The sequence below is a fragment of the Diuraphis noxia genome, unplaced genomic scaffold (genome assembly GCF_037042655.1).
Source record: "Diuraphis noxia isolate RWA-SAM2 unplaced genomic scaffold, SU_Dnox_SAM2 contig0001, whole genome shotgun sequence".
In the NCBI taxonomy this organism is placed as follows: Eukaryota; Metazoa; Arthropoda; class Insecta; order Hemiptera; family Aphididae; genus Diuraphis; species Diuraphis noxia.
The window spans coordinates 75170243-75188192 of record NW_028301711.1 but is presented as its reverse complement, the minus strand read 5'-3'; the positions used below and the strand labels follow the sequence as shown (position 1 = coordinate 75188192).

Genomic DNA, 17950 nt, shown 5'->3' with positions numbered 1-17950 from the left:
AATCAGCTACAGGATTTAAAGTAGGTAGCTAAAAGTCGAGTGACAGTGCAATTATAGATGGTTATGCTTTTGGTGATTTTGAAACGAAACTATCGAAAACGTTGCTAATAAACACTGCTTAAAATCCACTAACTTTTAAAAATTTCTCGAAAGACAATTAATCGATTTACACTTTAATTTCTTTAAGGAATGAATTGTAAAATACGTACGCAAATCTGATTACAAGTTTTAGTTAATTTGTAATATAATATATAATTTAATACAAATAAATCGTGCAATATTATAATAAATATGTAGGTACATCATTATTTATTGGCAAGTACTCGTTATAATTAGGCGCGTGAAAAGTCTTTCGATTACGGTTTATCGGTTTACGTTGTGTTTTCTTGGAACCTAACCTCGTTGTCAAATGCGAGGTATCTATTACTATAACATACTATTAATTTTATTATACCTTGTACTTTATTATATTGTAACGATTGATTTATCATAGTTATTGTATGCTAGTGGCTTATGAAAAAAAAAACATGTTTATAGCGGGGGCCCCAAAATGTTCTTTTACTTCTTTTTCACCAAGCCTCTCTGAGTTCAAGATTCACCAATGCGCATAACGATTGCCGATTAAAACGAGTGCGATTATATATAATATTATTATCTAATATCTACTATATCTAGTACCTGCATCTAGTTCGCAATATAATATTCGTAATTAACTAATAACTTTCAATATGACAACATCATCAGATTAATAACTTATACTTTATAGTATTATGTAAATAAAGTATATAATATTTTTTTTTACAAATTATAATTAAATTTTAAATTAAATTGCATAAAAATTAAATGTGCTATAACATTTTTATTTTTTTTTAAGTATCATTTATTTAATAACTTATAATATTATATAAAATATTCTTCATCTTCTTCTGGAATTCGTTATATATAGTCTCTGAGAGTTTTTGCCGCAAGCCATCACAATTCCCTCCACTTTACTTTGTCTTGAACTATTGTCATCCATTCTTGCATTGCAAATTTAAGAAGTCTCTCTTCAATTCATCTATTTCTAGTTGCTAGGTATCCTACATGGTTTCGCTCCACGCTTCCATACGCAGGATTTTATATGCTATTATTGTTATTATTAATTATTTTTGTTTTATTGTTGAATAAAATAGTTTTAAAAAACACATTACTTTTATATGATTCTTGTAATAAATTGTCAAGCTTATTGAATAGATGAATTTTTTTTTATACATTGTATATGTAAAGAAAAAGCATTTAACTAAATTGAAAGTTCCAAATGTGCTTAATAGCTCCAAAAATGTTATCATTATGTGTGTAAAAGGATAAAATAAGCATTCGGTGAACATGTCAAGTATCTAATGTAATTCTTTTTTAATACACCAAAAAATCTAGTCGATTTTGTTAAAAATGGTTTTACGTAAAAATCTCCTTATTTCCTTTTTTTTTTCATTTATTTATTTTTGACCTCTCACAACCTAAAGATAACTTTTTTGTTTAAAAGCTGAGGTAGAAAATCAAAGTATTTTAACTGCCTTAAAATAAGACGGCAGACACAAAAAATAAAACATTCATTGTAAAATCAATAGATTTTAACTCCGATCAGAATCTAAATTAAATAAGTAATAATTAATAACTATAAATGCAAAATTCATGTCTAGTAAAATATGAATATTATGTTTTTGTATGTTATGTAATTAATTCTCACATATAGAAAAATGAAAATTAGTTATTTAATAGTTTTCATTTCCAATTCATGATAAACATATCTTTAAGCAATAATTTTTGAGCGATTAAAATATATTTCAAAAAATGAATAGGTAATGAATAATAATAATAAATAATACAATATTTTTTTTTATACTTTTTTATGACGTATATTTTGAACATAATACCTAATAAAAATTGTTGAACAAAGCTAATACCTAATAGCTATAATAAACGATGAAAATGGCGTAAATAAATAATGATACTTGTGTATAAATATATAATAATAAATTTTTTCTTTAGACTATTTTTGCTAATAATTTAATATACCCGGTATACATAGTAGGTATGTATTTATATTTTGAGTATATTATTATAAGTGTACATTTTAATATGTTATGTTTATTTTATAGCTAAAGGTTAAAGAAGTAGGTTGGTTCAAAAGGTTATCATTTATAAAAATATAAAACACTATTGTACGTTAAATATAGCTATAGCCTATATGTATTAAACTAAAACGATATATTATTACCTATTAGTTATTACTATTATGTCTTGTTGATGATAGTATCTATATAAGAGATGCTAAGAGGCATGCACCTAGTTGATCTGATCGTACCATAGGCCAAAACATATATTATTATACCTAAATCTAAGATAAGAATATTACTATAATATTTAGACAATTTGTTTCATGTTCATTTTAAATCATAGGTTATTAAAAAAAAAAAATGTAACCATCAAAATGAAAATGTGTGTTTTAATCAAAAATTATTTAAATTAAATTATTGTTTTCAATTTAAAATATTTATTATACTTGTAATAAATTTAAGTTTAAATACAGAATGAAAATAATTAAGTAATTATTATAATATAATATATTATTTACTTTAGACTTATTTATAATAATAGGCATCCCAGCATCCATTTATTTGTTTAATCTTATTTATGTCCTTATCTAAATATTCGTGAGCAGGACCGGCGGAAGGCACGTGCGACCGCAAAAAATATTATCAATTGTAACAATTTAAAATGTAATTTAGCCTAGTTTATAATTAATTTTGTTAATTTTGTTACATAATTAGGTTGCCATAATTTCATCAAATAAAACCGGGACAGACAGAAAAATAGTAAATGCATTTAGAATTAAATATCATTAAATTATATAAGCCATATTAAAAAAATGACACTATAGGCTATAGTGTTATAACTTATACACTTTATTACTGTAACAAATGAACAATGTATTTTTTTTTTTTTATTTATTGTTTAATAATATTTAACAATATAAAATTCGTCACGAAAATGACATTTTCTTTTTGGTGCCATAATAACAAATAAAATAATAAAAACGAACAATCTAGGCTACGACCTATGTAGTATATTCTACTGATATAAGTCATTAGTCTGCCTCTGTATCACCCGTATGGATATGGACGTATTGATGATCGATCGAATATAAAAATAAAACGTAAACTGCACAGTGCACACGACTCGTTTGTTGTCCTCGAATATTCACGATATTATTTTATATTTAGCTTATGGATTTATCAATTATTTGGTATCTCTAACAATAACATTTTGACTCTCGATTTCAATTAATATATGAAAAAAAAATTGTCAAAATTAAACACATTTTCTCCTAAAACCGGGACATATAGGCGTCCCGAAAACATTTTTCGGGACATCGGGACACAAAGTCGAAAACCGGTGACAGTCCCGGTTTTCCGGGACGTATGGCAACCCTACGGCGGATTTTGTATAAATAATATACTATGTACTAATTATTATATGGCAAAAGCTATTGAAAGGGGCGGCATTTTTTTAACTGCACAGGGTGGCAAAATACTTAGCACCGGCTAAGCGGCTTCTTTAGCGTGAGTATCAATAAAGGTCGTATAATCATAATAATATAACGTTATGTAATTCATATTGCTTGATAGATATTAATTATTGTACATTCTAATATGTAATATTTAATTAGTAATTTATTAATCCATAGTCCATACTGATTCAGTGATACATTTCAATAATAAAAAAAATACAACAAATTGATTTTCTATTAGTGATTCAATTTAGTGGTAATGCCAATATCATTGGATTCAAATTTAATTCCATCCATTACAGTAACCCACTTGTAACCTACTGTACAGCAGAGCGACATACACGACTTACCTGCCTTTTTTAATTTAAATCTGTTAAATCTGAAGCAAACGGTGTCCTATAGCAAAATCTGAACGTGCAGAATACCAAAATCAAAAATAAAACTATATGGACGTATGTATGTTTATTTTTTTGTATTATATAGACTTGACACTTTTATCAAATATTTATATCATCACTTATTAGACATGATTATAATTTTAAAATGTCATTAATAATTATAGATATTTTGAATTGTAGATTTTACATTTTTTAGAAATTTTTGAGCCGTGTGATTTGATTTTAATAATGACATATGAATTATTTTTTAAATTTAATACAAGATTCCTCATAAATACCTATAGATATTATATGAACCCAATAACTCCGAAAAATAATATATTAAACTGATTTTTTTATATACCTATAGAAATTCAATTTTTGACATAATTTGAAATTAGAACAAAAATATCTAACAATTTTAGTTATTTAGTTGTTATTCAAAAATATATTTTTTGATATGAAGTTTTTACGAGTTTATATAAGTAGTATTATGCTAATGTTTTTTAAACAAAATCGCATTTTTAAATCATTTAGATTAATTTATGCTCTTGCCTCAAATTCATAGGGATAAATACCTTTAAGATCTTTATATACCGTTTTTATGATTACTAAATAATTTGAAGAAAAAAAAATTTAATAACCAATACATTTTTATTTTTATTTTTAACACTAAAATAGTTTATATTTTTTAAATCATTTTTTTTTTGCTGGTAAATGGATGTCGCTCTGCTATACAGTAGGTTAATATAAAATGAATGGTACCTATTCAATTTGAATTCAATGATACAATATCATTGTATACGAAAAACGATTTCTAAGCTGAGACCGTTAGATGATGTGATCAGCAAGTAGCAGTGCTCACTGCTCATTATGGAGGTAAGAGGTAACCGGTAGAACTGTATAAGAACCTATACGGTAATACGGTATATTATCTATTATCTGGTATTTGGTACGCCTAATGGGTAGTTATGGTCGCCATACACTGCAGTCAGGACGTCGAGTAAATCTACAGTGGGACCGCCCGCCGACCCAGTCTAAAAATCGTTTTCGAAAATCGGGTGGACATCAGGTACACTGTATCATTGTCCAGAGAAAAGTAAAAATCACCTGCGCCCTTCGGTGATGAGACGACCGGGTATTGTCCGCAGGCATGGTAGTGTTGGTGATGAGAAGAGATGGAGGGAAGGGTAACGTGACATGCAACGCAGCGCACCGGCTAGGCGCCCCGCTGCGATCCGACTCGGCGAGAGTGTACAAATTTTCTCGTTCATCGTGCTGGTGGCGGCGGCCGCCGACCGAGTGCGCCGCATTATCGTCACCGGCCATCACCCACAACACGCTCGTTTGTTTACAGCCGGCGGTGATAACGTGTGCGTATGTTGACCATAATGATAATATTATTATTACAACAATAATAATATTGAAATAAAGTCAAGTCGGACGATTGTTACACGACTCGAATTGTTCGAGCAGCCGGTTTGGTTCGGACGTTCAGGTGGAGGCTACATTTTTTTCTCGCCACCCCCGCTGAGTGCCCCACCCACCGCCTGTCACTACGGGCGCAAATATTTTCTTTTCTCCCCGTAGCACGCACTCTCGCACGCGCAGGCACCGACCGCACGCACGCGCACGAGCACAAGCAGGCGCGCGTTTTTACCCGCCGCTTTTCTAACGCCGTGTTCGCCGAAAATATGATAGTGGCGAAGACGACGACAACGACGACGACAACGATTCTATTACCGCACCGACACGCCGATGCCGACGACGACGCCGTACGCGCGACGACGATCCGTCGGCCAAGTTGCTGATCTGCCGCCGCCTCCACAGCGAAGACGATGCGCGGCACGACCATTGTCCCGCCGGACGACCGCCCGTCGTGAACCTTGTGCCGTTGCTGTTGCTGCTGCCGCCGCCGTTGCCGTCACTGCCGATCGCAACACCACTGCGGACGCTCGGGGCACGGTCGCCACTATTTTTCCTTCGATGTCCCGGACACCAGTCTCCATGAAATGCGCCAAGATGTCGCCGTCATGGATTTGTGTGATGCTTTGCTGCACCGTGATGATGTCGCTCGTGAATGGTGAGTACCGGTGGCCAAGTCGCTTTGCTCGGTTTTCGGTGAAATTATCTCGTCGTTTTGATCGAGGCGCGTCTTACCGCCATCGTTGCCACTGATTGTTATTACTATTGTCATGTCATCGTCACCGTAGCCACCTTTTTCAGGGCTTTCTTCAGACCTTTGTTGGCGTTTGAATGCTTTACTAAACGCCTTCGCCACACACCGAGTTTTTCGTTTTCTATATATTTTCTCGTATAAAATTCCTTTAACACTCTCTGCTCTGGCACATTTTGTTCAGATTCATAGTACAAATGGCGATAACTGTCGTTTCACACATCACATTAAATCAAACTGTACATCATTATAGGCAGTTATAGGATTCTATGTAGAATGTAGACCGCAGTTAGTTCTTGTAGCGTTCTTAGTAACGGCTGAATAATCTCATCACATGTCAATTATATTTGGTTTCAATGTTGGACAATAGTGTTTGACATAATATTATAACACTATATTATATTATATAATCAACATACCTTAATCACCCTCTTTCACATAAGTAGCATTATGCCAATAATAATTTAAGATTGATTTTCAGTTTATCTTAATGATTGTATTTGAAGGAAAAATTCATATTTTTGTTTAAGTGTTTTTAATTTATACTCTACTATTGGTACATATTCTTGTTTAGTGTATTTTGTATTACAATTTTAAAGTAACATAGAGGCCCTAATATTTTGAGTAACCAAATACAACCTTATAAAATCACACCCACCTGTTGTAATTCAAATATATTATATTGTGTATTGCATGTATGAAATTCAAAATTATTCATATTTAATTTAATATAAATACTGTTTCTTTGCATTATTATTTACTTTGTCTATTTGTTCACCTATGTGACCTCTGTGTAATTTTTGATTAAATAATATAAATAGACATAAACAAGTATTTACATTTACCCATTTGTAAATAAAATGATATCAAATATTGTATTAATGATAAAAATTTATCTTCACTGCAACATTGTGGCATTAATTTAATACTTAAAGTATGAAAATAAATTAAAATAGCATAGCTACATAATACCTATATTGTATACACAATCAAGTTGATTAGATTGTGAATGTGGTCAAGATGTTTTTGAGATTTTTAAACAACTTATATATTGTTGATTTCTGTTTAATTTTCAGGTAGGTAGATACTAAAAGACAATTACAGCCAAGGTTTCATGATAAGACCACAATTTATTTTGTGCAGTTTCTGCATAGATCTAGGCTAATAATACATAATAAATATTTTTATTATGATTCAATAATTTATATTAAGTTTTCATTAAAAACAAGAACTAGGCTATTTTTCAAGCATTGTAATGTACTAATGACTGATGTATCATAGTATATACTTAAATATATATAATATTTATTATTTATATAAATCAGTTCAAATATTTTGCTTGAAATCACATTTAATAATTTTGCAATTTAATCCTAAATTTTCAAAAATGTAATTACTGTCAAAAACAAAATAATACATACCCACCGGTTAAGTTTATCTGATCAATTGATACTACAGTTGTATTACAGGAACTTTATGACTTTCAAAATGTTATTAAATGTATTTTGAATTTATCCAATGTTAATTTTTTTTAGCTTATCCAAATTTGATATATACAACGTCGAAAGATATCCGAATGGCTAATATGTCAAAATCGACCAGGATTAATGTTATAGTTAAAGTAAGTTCCTAGTTAAATGTCCAATTGTATTTATTTACATTTTTGATTGTAATCAGCTTAACCTTAATGGTTAGATACCATTATATAAAAATAAACGGCTAATAGTTAACCATTTCTTATATATTCAGGATCTTATTGAAGGAAGTGCACTTGATTTCTATTATAAAGGATCTTTGATATGCTGGGCTGATCATGGTCAAGAATCTATTCAATGCGTATCTTACAATGGAACTCATGCTAGTAACAAAGTAAAAATATTTCATTTAAATAATAATTCTAAATTATGTACATTATCAATCTTTACATTTAAACTATTTGCTTATTTTAATTTTAATAAGTTAAAACATAAAATATTTATTGAAAAAATAAATATATTATACTCTGTAGTAGTATGGTTTGTCTCATATAAAAGTAACCTCGAGCAATGACTAATTTTCGTGTGGTTTGGTCAGATCACACCCCTTAATAAACCTGTTGTCAGCTTTTGTTTTGGTTGATTTGCTGCAGTTAAAAATGTGTTTACTGTGTTAACATAGGCAAAATGCAAGTTAAGCAGTTGTTGGATTATAAAATTATTCCTAGAATCGTGGCACTTAATCTTTTGTTAGCCATTTTTATTATTGCTGCTGAGGTTACTTTTATTATATTAGAGTATTATTACTATTATTATTTGTATTATATTTTAATATGACTATATTTGAAATGTTGCATGATATTAATTTATTGGCTATAAATATTATTGCATAGTTGTAATATTTTATTTTATGTTTATATAAAATAGGTGGCAATATTAAATACTGGTATTATTACACCAGATGGTTTAGCTTGTGACTGGCTTACTAAAAAAATATATTGGACTGATGGAGATACTAATAGAATTGAAGTAGCATCATTAGATGGTAAATATAGAAAAGTGCTTTATTGGGAAGATATTGATCAACCACGTGCTGTAGCTTTAGTTCCTATGGATGGGTATGTTTCATCTTAACATATTTTATTGTTTCTAAACGTATTGTATAATTATTATTTCTGTTAATTCCAGCATTATGTTTTGGACGGATTGGGGGGAAGTTCCAAAAATTGAACGTGCAGGAATGAATGGAGATTTATCTACACGAAAAGTCATAGTTAGTGATAACATATTTTGGCCAAATGGCTTAACTATAGATTTTCATACCAAACACATCTACTGGGTTGATGGAAAACTTGGTTTTATTGATGTAAGTATTTTTATTTTATTTTCAGTACTTCAATAATCATTTGTATTAATATGTTATATCTAGATAATGGATTATGATGGGAGAAATAGAAAAACTATTCTTGAAAAAGGAATACCATATCCATATGGTATAGCTCTATATCAAGATAGACTATATTGGACTGATTGGAAAACATGGTTTGTTAAAATATTTTTATTTATTCTTACAAAAATATATCAGTAATTACCTTGTAAACAGTATAGTTTTATTGTTAAGAGATGATATAAACTTCATTTCAAATATAATTACCTTTAGAATGATTTTTTTTTCTTTATATTTCCCAATAGAGCGTTTATATTCAATAAATAAATAAGTAGTGATAGAAGGTTTAATTGGAAAAATTAACTAGTTTTCAGAGTTAATACTTATTTTTTCATCTCATGATTGATGTTGCTTCAAATTTGAAACTTAAATAATAATTATTAATAATACTGATAATTTTTCTATTAAAAATAGGTCGATTCATGTAGTAGATCGCAGAGGAGGTGGAAATAGCCGTGAAATTATACATAGTAATAATGTACCAATGGATATCCGTGTATGGAATTCTGCTCGGCAGCCAGAAAAAATTACTCTGTGTGATAAGAATAATGGAGGTTGTTCAGATTTGTGTCTTCTTTCACCCAATTCCCCTGGATATTCATGTGCTTGTTCCACTGGAATAAAGCTTTTAGATCATCATAATTGTGCTGAAGGTTGGTTTTGTTAAACTATATTAATCAAACAAAAATACTGCTTTGATGTTTTATAAATAATTTGTGGTCATTGTTTTTTTTTAGGTGTCCAAGAAGTTTTGTTTCTTGTACAAAAAACTGATATCTATCAAATATCATTAGATTCTCCAGATCATACTATTATGTCTATACCTCTTACTGGTTTAGCTCATGCTATTGCCATTGATTATGACCCTGTTGAGGGGTATATTTATTGGACTGACGATGAAGTACTTATTATTTCATATATATGGTTGTACTAACAATTCAAATAATAACAAATTATCTCTTAATATAGATTAAAATGATTCAACGAGCAAAAATGAATGGTAGTAATCAAGGAGTTGTTATTTCAAACGAGATATACCATCCAGATGGAGTAGCCATTGACTGGGTTGCAAGAAACTTATATTGGACAGATACAGGAACAGATAGGATTGAAGTTGCTAGATTAAATGGGAAACACAGAAGAGTAATTTATTTTTAATATTATTTTATCTATCTTTACAAAATCATATTCTAAAGTACAAATACATTTTCTGTACTTAAGGTTATAGTTGCTAATGATTTGATAGAACCTCGAGGTGTTGCTGTAGCACCTGAATTAGGTTGGCTATTTTGGTCTGATTGGTATGACAAACGACCAAAAATTGAGCGCTCCAATTTAGATGGAAATGAAAGAATAGTATTACTTAAAGAAGATTTAGGATGGCCAAATGGAATAACTTTGGATATTAGGTCGAGAACCCTTTATTTTTGTGACGCTAAAACTGATAGAATAGAAGTAAGTTAATTTATTTTTCTTGTATAGTCTAGTTAAAATCAAAAATCAAACAATCACACAAAATAGTCGATTAAATTACCAAATACTTATGTATGTGTTAATTAAAATTATTTCTAATGCTAGTTCTAAGTATATTACCATACATTTTATTGATATTTATTTAAAATATATTGCATCTTGTAGGTTGTTGGTATGAATGGAGAAGACCGTAAAGAACTCGTGAGTGAAAATTTGCCCCATGTCTTTGGTTTGACTCAATTGGGCGATTACCTTTATTGGACAGATTGGCAGCGTCGTACAATTGACAGAGTTAATAAAAATACTGGATCTGATCGAAAAATTATCATAGATCAATTACCAAATTTAATGGGTGTTAAAGCTGTGAACTTAAAAGAGCCTCTTAATGGCAACCCATGCGGTGATAATAATGGAAATTGTAGTCAATTTTGTTTTTATAAACCTAAAGGCTACTACATTTGTGCGTGTGAAATAGGTGATTATGAAACTTATTGAACTAAATTGCATTATTATTGAAACAAATGATAAATAGTTATTAATTACCACTATAGTAACCATTAATTTATTTTATTTTATTAATTAGATTATGAATTGGCTATGGACGGAAAAACTTGCATATTGTCTGAAACATTTCTACTATTTACTCGATTCGAACATATTGGTATATTAAGTACTGAAAATAGTCATTATTCAGATGTTATTCCTATAGCTGGATTGAAAGAAGCTGGGTAATTAAAAAAAAAAAATAATAATACATAGTCACACCCAAAAATTAAAACTTTATTAGTATCTGTATTAAGTTAAATTTGTAAAATTTAAGTAGGTTATATGTTTGACTCCAAAAATGCTTCTGTACAGTGTACAGTGTATACTGTTAATTGTTATATACAGATTGTGTAATGGGGCTAATTAAAATATAAATTTTATTCAATATGCTAGAAATTGAATTTGTATGTTATAATTTTAATAGTATTTTGTAAATTATTTTCAAATAAGGCATACTGTCAACTATCTATAATTCAAAATGTTCACTAATAAGAAGTAATTACTCATTAGTCATTGCCTTCAACATTTTGCTGTAATTAATTAAAAAATAATCTATTAAAGTCACATTCAGTAATTAATTGTAAATTTTAGGGAAAACTAGCTGTTTATCAATAACACTCCGTAATTCAAAGTATATTCACCAAGATGCATAAGTGCTCAGGTGTTCAAACATCCATTTTAATTTGTTTACAGAGTTAATATTCCTAACAAATTGGGATTACACTTTGTTGATAGCTATTTTTTTTAATTTTAATTAACAAATAAATTTGATAAATTGATTGATAATATTATTTAAGGATGAAACAACAGACAATTCATGTATAGAAAAACTTCTGTATATATTTGCTTAGTCTATGATAATTTAGAATCTAAACTGTTTTTAGGGGTTTTTTATGCTATAGATTACCCAATTCCGTGGATTACTTTGGATCCTGATGTTTTAAACACAATAACAAACTGACGTGATCAGTGTTAAGACAATAATGAAAATGGATTAATATAATTTTGGGCCCAGTGCCCAATCTTAATATATCCATTATCTATTATTATATTAAACATATTCCCATTTAGGAGCTCACTATTGATTGATTTATATCTATTTTAAATGATGTATGTTTGTATAATGAAATGTTAATTAGTTATTTTATTGACTTATAGTGCTGTCGATGTTGATATCAAGAATAAACGAGTTTATTGGACCGATATCAGATTAAAAACAATTAATAGAGTTTACTTAAATGGGTCAATGGCAGAAAGGATTATTACATTTGGCCTACAAACTCCTGAGGGTAATTTTTATTAGTTAATTGTAATATTGTAATGTTTAAGAGTATAACAAAATATTCCCAGCTTTAAATAAGTGTAAATATAAGTATTGGGTTTAACTTACTTTCTTTAGCTAACAGTAAGCATGCAGATAACTTAACGTTTCTTCAAAAATTTACTCAATGGAAAAATTGACTCCTATTCCAGTATCTTAACATGCATTCAATGTTCCTATATTTGCTCCACATATTGTTCTATCCCATTTCTATACTATACTTTTTTTTTTTTTTACCTATTGGCTTACTTTTTATTATTTGTTTAATTTATTTAGTTAAGTTTCTATTTAAATATATATTTACCCCTTTATTGATATATTCATTTAATTTTCCACTCAAAAAGTCTCTTAGCATTTATTTTATAAATTAAAATAATAATTTATAAATTATTGACTACAGATTATTCAATTAATATTTTTAATTTTCAACAGGATTAGCTGTTGATTGGATTGGTGGTAACTTATACTGGTGTGATTCTGGTACTAAGCGAATTGAAGTGTCTAGATTAGATGGAACTATGCGTAAAGTTTTACTTTGGAATGACATAAAAAATCCAAAAAATTTATTACTCAATCCTAAAAAGGGGTTAGTATAATATAAGATGAATTTATTTGATTCTTATAATATTTTTCTCATTTATTAGGTTCATGTATTGGAGTGAATTTGATGGAATTACTGGTTCAATTCATAAATCATCAATGAATGGTGAAGGGAAACATTGTTTGATAAATAAAATTGGTAGAGTTATAAGTATTACTTCAGATTATGACAGTGGTTTGATTTATTGGACAACATTGACACCAAATAGTGGATCCATTGAAAGTATTGATTTGAACGGAAGACGTCAAAGTAAAATAGTCTCTATACCTTTTGGTAGTTATCCTTCTGCAATAACATATTTCAGGGTAAAAAACACTTACATAACTATTTTCAAATATTTGTAATTTATAGTCAATTATTGTATTAATTATTTTAAACAATTTAGGGTTCTTTATACTGGTTAGATTGGACGAATGGTACTTATTTCCAAGTCGATATTCAAAGTGGTATAATTTTAAAGCAAACTAAAATAAACTTGGATCATGTTACGGATTTGATAACCTATGATAAATTAAGTCAAACCGGAACAAATCCATGTGCTATAAATAATGGAGGATGCCAACAATTGTGTCTTGTAAAAGGATCAAACAAAGATAATGAACCATTGCCATATCACTGTTCATGTGAAACACATTTCACATTATTTAAAAATAACACTTGCTCTGGTAAATATTAAAATTTTTGAAAAAAATATTCTACTAATAAAATCCTTTTTACCTATAAATATATATTTTTTAAATTTAAAAGTATCTTAATTTACAAATTAACAATAAGGTTTTCAAAGATTTTAATCACAGTTTCACAACCGACAGTGCTCTTTAAATTTTATAAATAACGTTTAAACTTAGTAAAGATTAGAATATCGTTCAAAATCTTAATCTTAGTTATAATTTTTTAGAAACTTATCACTATTATTTATTATTTAGCACCAAATAGTTTTTTGATTGTGGCGCAAAAAACGACATTTTATAGAGTGGTTATGGATATAGACGATTCTTCTGATTCTTCACTTCCCGTCATAGGATTGAAACATGTAAAAGCAGTTGAATATGATCCAATATCACACATGATTTATTGGGTAAAATTATTTAATAATACTATATTTTAAGAACTTAAATCTATGTTTAATTTATTATATATTTTTTAGATTGATGGTAGAACTCAAATGATTAAACGTTGTCATGAGAATGGTTCTAATCCAAATATGTTTATTGGAAACAATGGAAATGCTTACAATTTATATGATCTTGCCTTAGATCCATATAATAGATTATTGTTTTGGACTTGTACTATAACAGATACTATAAACGTTACTCGTTTAACAAATAGCAGTTTCCAAGGATCTATATTTAAAAGTTTTGATGGGGAAAAACCAAGAAATTTGGCAATTCATCCCGAGAAAGGGTAAATATTTGTATTTTTATGATTTAAAGTTCACTAATTAGATAATCTGTTTAAAATTCTAGTTATATTTATTGGACTGATTTGGGAAGTCAACATAGAGTAATAAGATCCCGCATTGATGGTCATCATAGAGTTATCATTGCCTCAGATTTATTATCTCTCGAAGCACTTACAGTTGACAGAGTACAAAATATGGTTTATTTTTCGTATTCAAGTAAAGTAGATGTTTGTGATCTTCATGGTTATCAGAGGTAAACAAACAATTAATATATATATTTTGTTCATATTTAAGTAGGAATAACATTTAATTTAATTTTAAATTACATTTATTAATAGTTAAATTCATCAAATAGTTACTTATGTAAATAATATGTACAAAATACATGGATTGTATATACCACTTAGTATTATTAGCTTATTTGTACTTTAATCCCACCTCTACCTATCCACCTAAAATAACAAACTTTTGTGTACTATATCAAGTACAATTCAATCAATTTATTTAGACATAGTTGTACATTTTTATAAAAAAAATTGGTTAAATAATTTATCTTATGTTTGAAGGAGTAATATTTAGGCATTTCATATGACATGATCATTTGGAATATTATATCTGTGAGTGATTAGTAAAGGAACATTAGAGTGTGTTTCCAAGAATCAATGTTACAGTTTTGGGCAACCACCGCTGGATGTAACTCTCACATATGTCAATATATCGCTAAAAATAAAATATATATTATTAGTATATATAAATATATATTCTTGTTTGCATAACTATAAAAATTATTTAAAGCGGTGGTAGTGAATTAAACATACTCCCTGAAGTCGAATTTTAATTTCCAAAAAAAAAAATAGTTTAATACTATAGTTCTGTACCAGGCATGTCAAACTTAAGGTATCAAGTGGGCCTAATATATGGAAAAGCTTACTATGCAAACCGCATCCAATAATTTAAGAAAAAAAATATTTAAAATTCTTACAGTTTTTCAGAAGATAGCTCTAGAAGCTGTATAATATTGTATACCAATAAACCATTCTCTAAGAATCTAAGATAGTTGTGAGACTGTATTAATATTTTATTATTTTATGTAATTGTTAATGAATATAGGTAGCTACCGGCCACATAAAGTTGAGCTGTGAGCTGTGTTTTTGACATGTCTGTTCTAGATTATGCTCTTTAAGAATTGCTTTTTAATTATAACTAGACGTGCCCAAAATAAGTACAAATGTAATGCAATTATTTCTTCAACAAACTCTCAATTTTAAGGTCTTTTAAAATTGAAAATTGAAAATCGACTTCCTTAAAACCTTATGTATTTTATCAAAGAATTTATAGGTACATATTATATTCAAAATTAAAATCCAACATTCTGAAATATGTGTAATTTACCACTGCTTATTAGTCTATTTATAACATGAAAAATGTTCTCGGATTCTTTTGATTAAAAATGTTTTTTTTTTTTTTTTTTTTAATTGATTTTATATATATTTCAGTTGTTTTTCCAAATTAGTGTATAGATTATAGAGTATATAGAGTATTTGAATAATATAGTTGAATTTAATTTTCATTTCTATTTACTAACTTTAGGAAAACGTTGATTTCATTTGATGGTGCACAAATCACTAATATAGCTGTTCTTGGACCATATTTATATTGGATTGATAAAGAAAAACAAGCAATAGAAAGAGTTAATAAATCCACTGGTTTTGTAAGTGAAGGAGGCACTGTCATGAATCAAACTCCTCATTTAATAGACATAATCGCTATATATATTCCTACTCCAGAGGTAATAAAATATTTATAATGTTTTATCTTTTTTTATACTAACATTTCCCCAGAAATGTAAGTAACTTATCCTAAACTTACATTTTTGAAGTCTGAATCAACCTTAAATTATTTTACTTATTTTTAAATTTCCCTTAAAAACTGTCTATACAACTTCTGATTTGATGAATGTATTAAAAATAACTTGATCAAACTTATTTTGCTAATATATTTCTAATAATCATTTTTAGGTTTTAATCTACCATAATTTAATTTGTTGTAAATTATGTATTAATGTAATTTATTACTTAATATTTTAGAATTTAGCATCGCATCCTTGCAGTGCAATGAATAAGCATGGTCAGTGTTCACACTTGTGCATTGTCACTGGAGTTAACGAGAGTACGTCCAACAACCATCAATGCTCTTGTCCCATAGGTCTTATAATGAGTGACCGCCAATGTGTGAATGTACCAGTTTGTGGCCCTGAACAATTTATTTGCAATTCACTGAGTGCCGAGTGTATGCCATTGATATGGCGCTGTGATGGCCAAACAGACTGCCACGATGGTTCAGATGAAGTCAATTGTTCAGAGTGCAATATACATCAGTTTAAATGTTTAGATGGCCATTGTATAGGTGTGTAAATACATTAAAAAAAATCAATTAACAAAACAAAAATATGTTTAAATTTTTGTATTTTATCATTTTTAGATAAAAACTGGGTGTGTGATGGTACTAAACAGTGTTCTGATGGTTCAGATGAATCTCGGTGCTGTGAATCTGGATTGCTTTCAAATGATAGATATCAATGCATTTCTAATGGTGCATGCATACCGGTTAAAGAAGTGTGTGATGGTTGGAAACATTGTATCGATGGATCTGATGAAACTTATTTGGCTTGCTCATTGATTAGAAATGTGGGCCATACCACAAGCTCCACTAACGATAAATCATTCAAAGGCACATTGTTTTTCACAATAATTTTCTTTGTAACAGTATTCAGTTTGTTGTTAATCATAATATATCGTTGTGCTAAAAGGTATGTAAAATCAATTTCCCTCATATGTAATTATATTGTTTTATACATTTTCCATTTATATTTTGTTTTCAGTGATCTAGACCATACTCCAAGTCTAACTAGCAATAATATAGTTACATACACACCTATACATATTCCCAGGCAATATTCTTCAACATCCGCTTATACGGCTATGCATAATGGAACACATGTTGACTTAATCTCACCGTCAAACTGTAGCCCCCTTAATCCACCACCAAGTCCTACAACCACACTAACAATGCAAACAAATGATTACATCCGATCAAATCAATACTTGCGATATGATGAACGTTACGAACCTCCTTGCCCGACATTGTGTTCACAAACTGATTTGCCCACCGATATTTATGATGATTCAGATTTTGCATTACCTCTTGAACCATGTCCTCCACCTCCTACTCCTCGATCACATTCGCCATCATCCAGCACTTATTTTAGCCCAAATGCACCGCCCCCATCACCTAATAGCTGTAAAAGGCTTTGTTGAATATTTATTTTTAATAATCATTGAATTTTATTAAAATTTTGTAAATTGTTGTTTTATTCATTGTTTGTAACAATTTTTAGAATGCAATATGTTTGTTCTATTTATCATACACACTATGATAAATTGATATCCTACTTAGGTTAAGTTTTTAAAATAATATTGTAAGCGTTTTTAAATAACTAAGTTTATTTGTACATATATATTTTTATTTTGTGACCTGAGCATTGCCATAACAACAAATGATTATTTTTAAGATACATTTTTA

At 28.9% G+C, this 17950-nt stretch overlaps 1 protein-coding gene across 1 annotated transcript; it reads left to right on the top strand.

Moving 5' to 3' along the window:
* Window positions 1–5330: 5330 nt before the first annotated feature.
* LOC107164908 (low-density lipoprotein receptor-related protein 6-like) lies at window positions 5331–17730 on the top strand. The gene is made up of 23 exons (XM_015512906.2): window positions 5331–6010; window positions 7639–7724; window positions 7853–7972; window positions 8506–8696; window positions 8767–8944; window positions 9008–9120; window positions 9440–9678; window positions 9763–9926; window positions 9995–10168; window positions 10247–10480; window positions 10664–10973; window positions 11082–11226; window positions 12203–12333; window positions 12798–12951; window positions 13010–13271; window positions 13352–13631; window positions 13893–14044; window positions 14114–14370; window positions 14433–14621; window positions 15959–16157; window positions 16456–16774; window positions 16850–17177; window positions 17250–17730. Exons 1-23 carry the CDS (start codon window positions 5686–5688, stop codon window positions 17683–17685), a joined length of 4986 nt encoding a protein of 1661 aa, XP_015368392.2. The 5' UTR covers window positions 5331–5685; the 3' UTR covers window positions 17686–17730.
* The last annotated feature ends 220 nt before the right edge of the window (window positions 17731–17950 follow it).

What these genes read in the sequence shown, in the direction of transcription:
- LOC107164908 (XM_015512906.2), top strand. Translation starts at nt 5,686, where the DNA reads ATGCCGACGACGACGCCGTACGCGCGACGACGATCCGTCGGCCAAGTT. An exon ending in CATTTGTGCGTGTGAAATAG is followed by an intron (nt 10,974 to 11,081) that starts GTGATTATGAAA and finishes TTTATTAATTAG; the next exon opens with ATTATGAATTGGCTATGGAC. An exon ending in GATCTTCATGGTTATCAGAG is followed by an intron (nt 14,622 to 15,958) that starts GTAAACAAACAA and finishes TACTAACTTTAG; the next exon opens with GAAAACGTTGATTTCATTTG.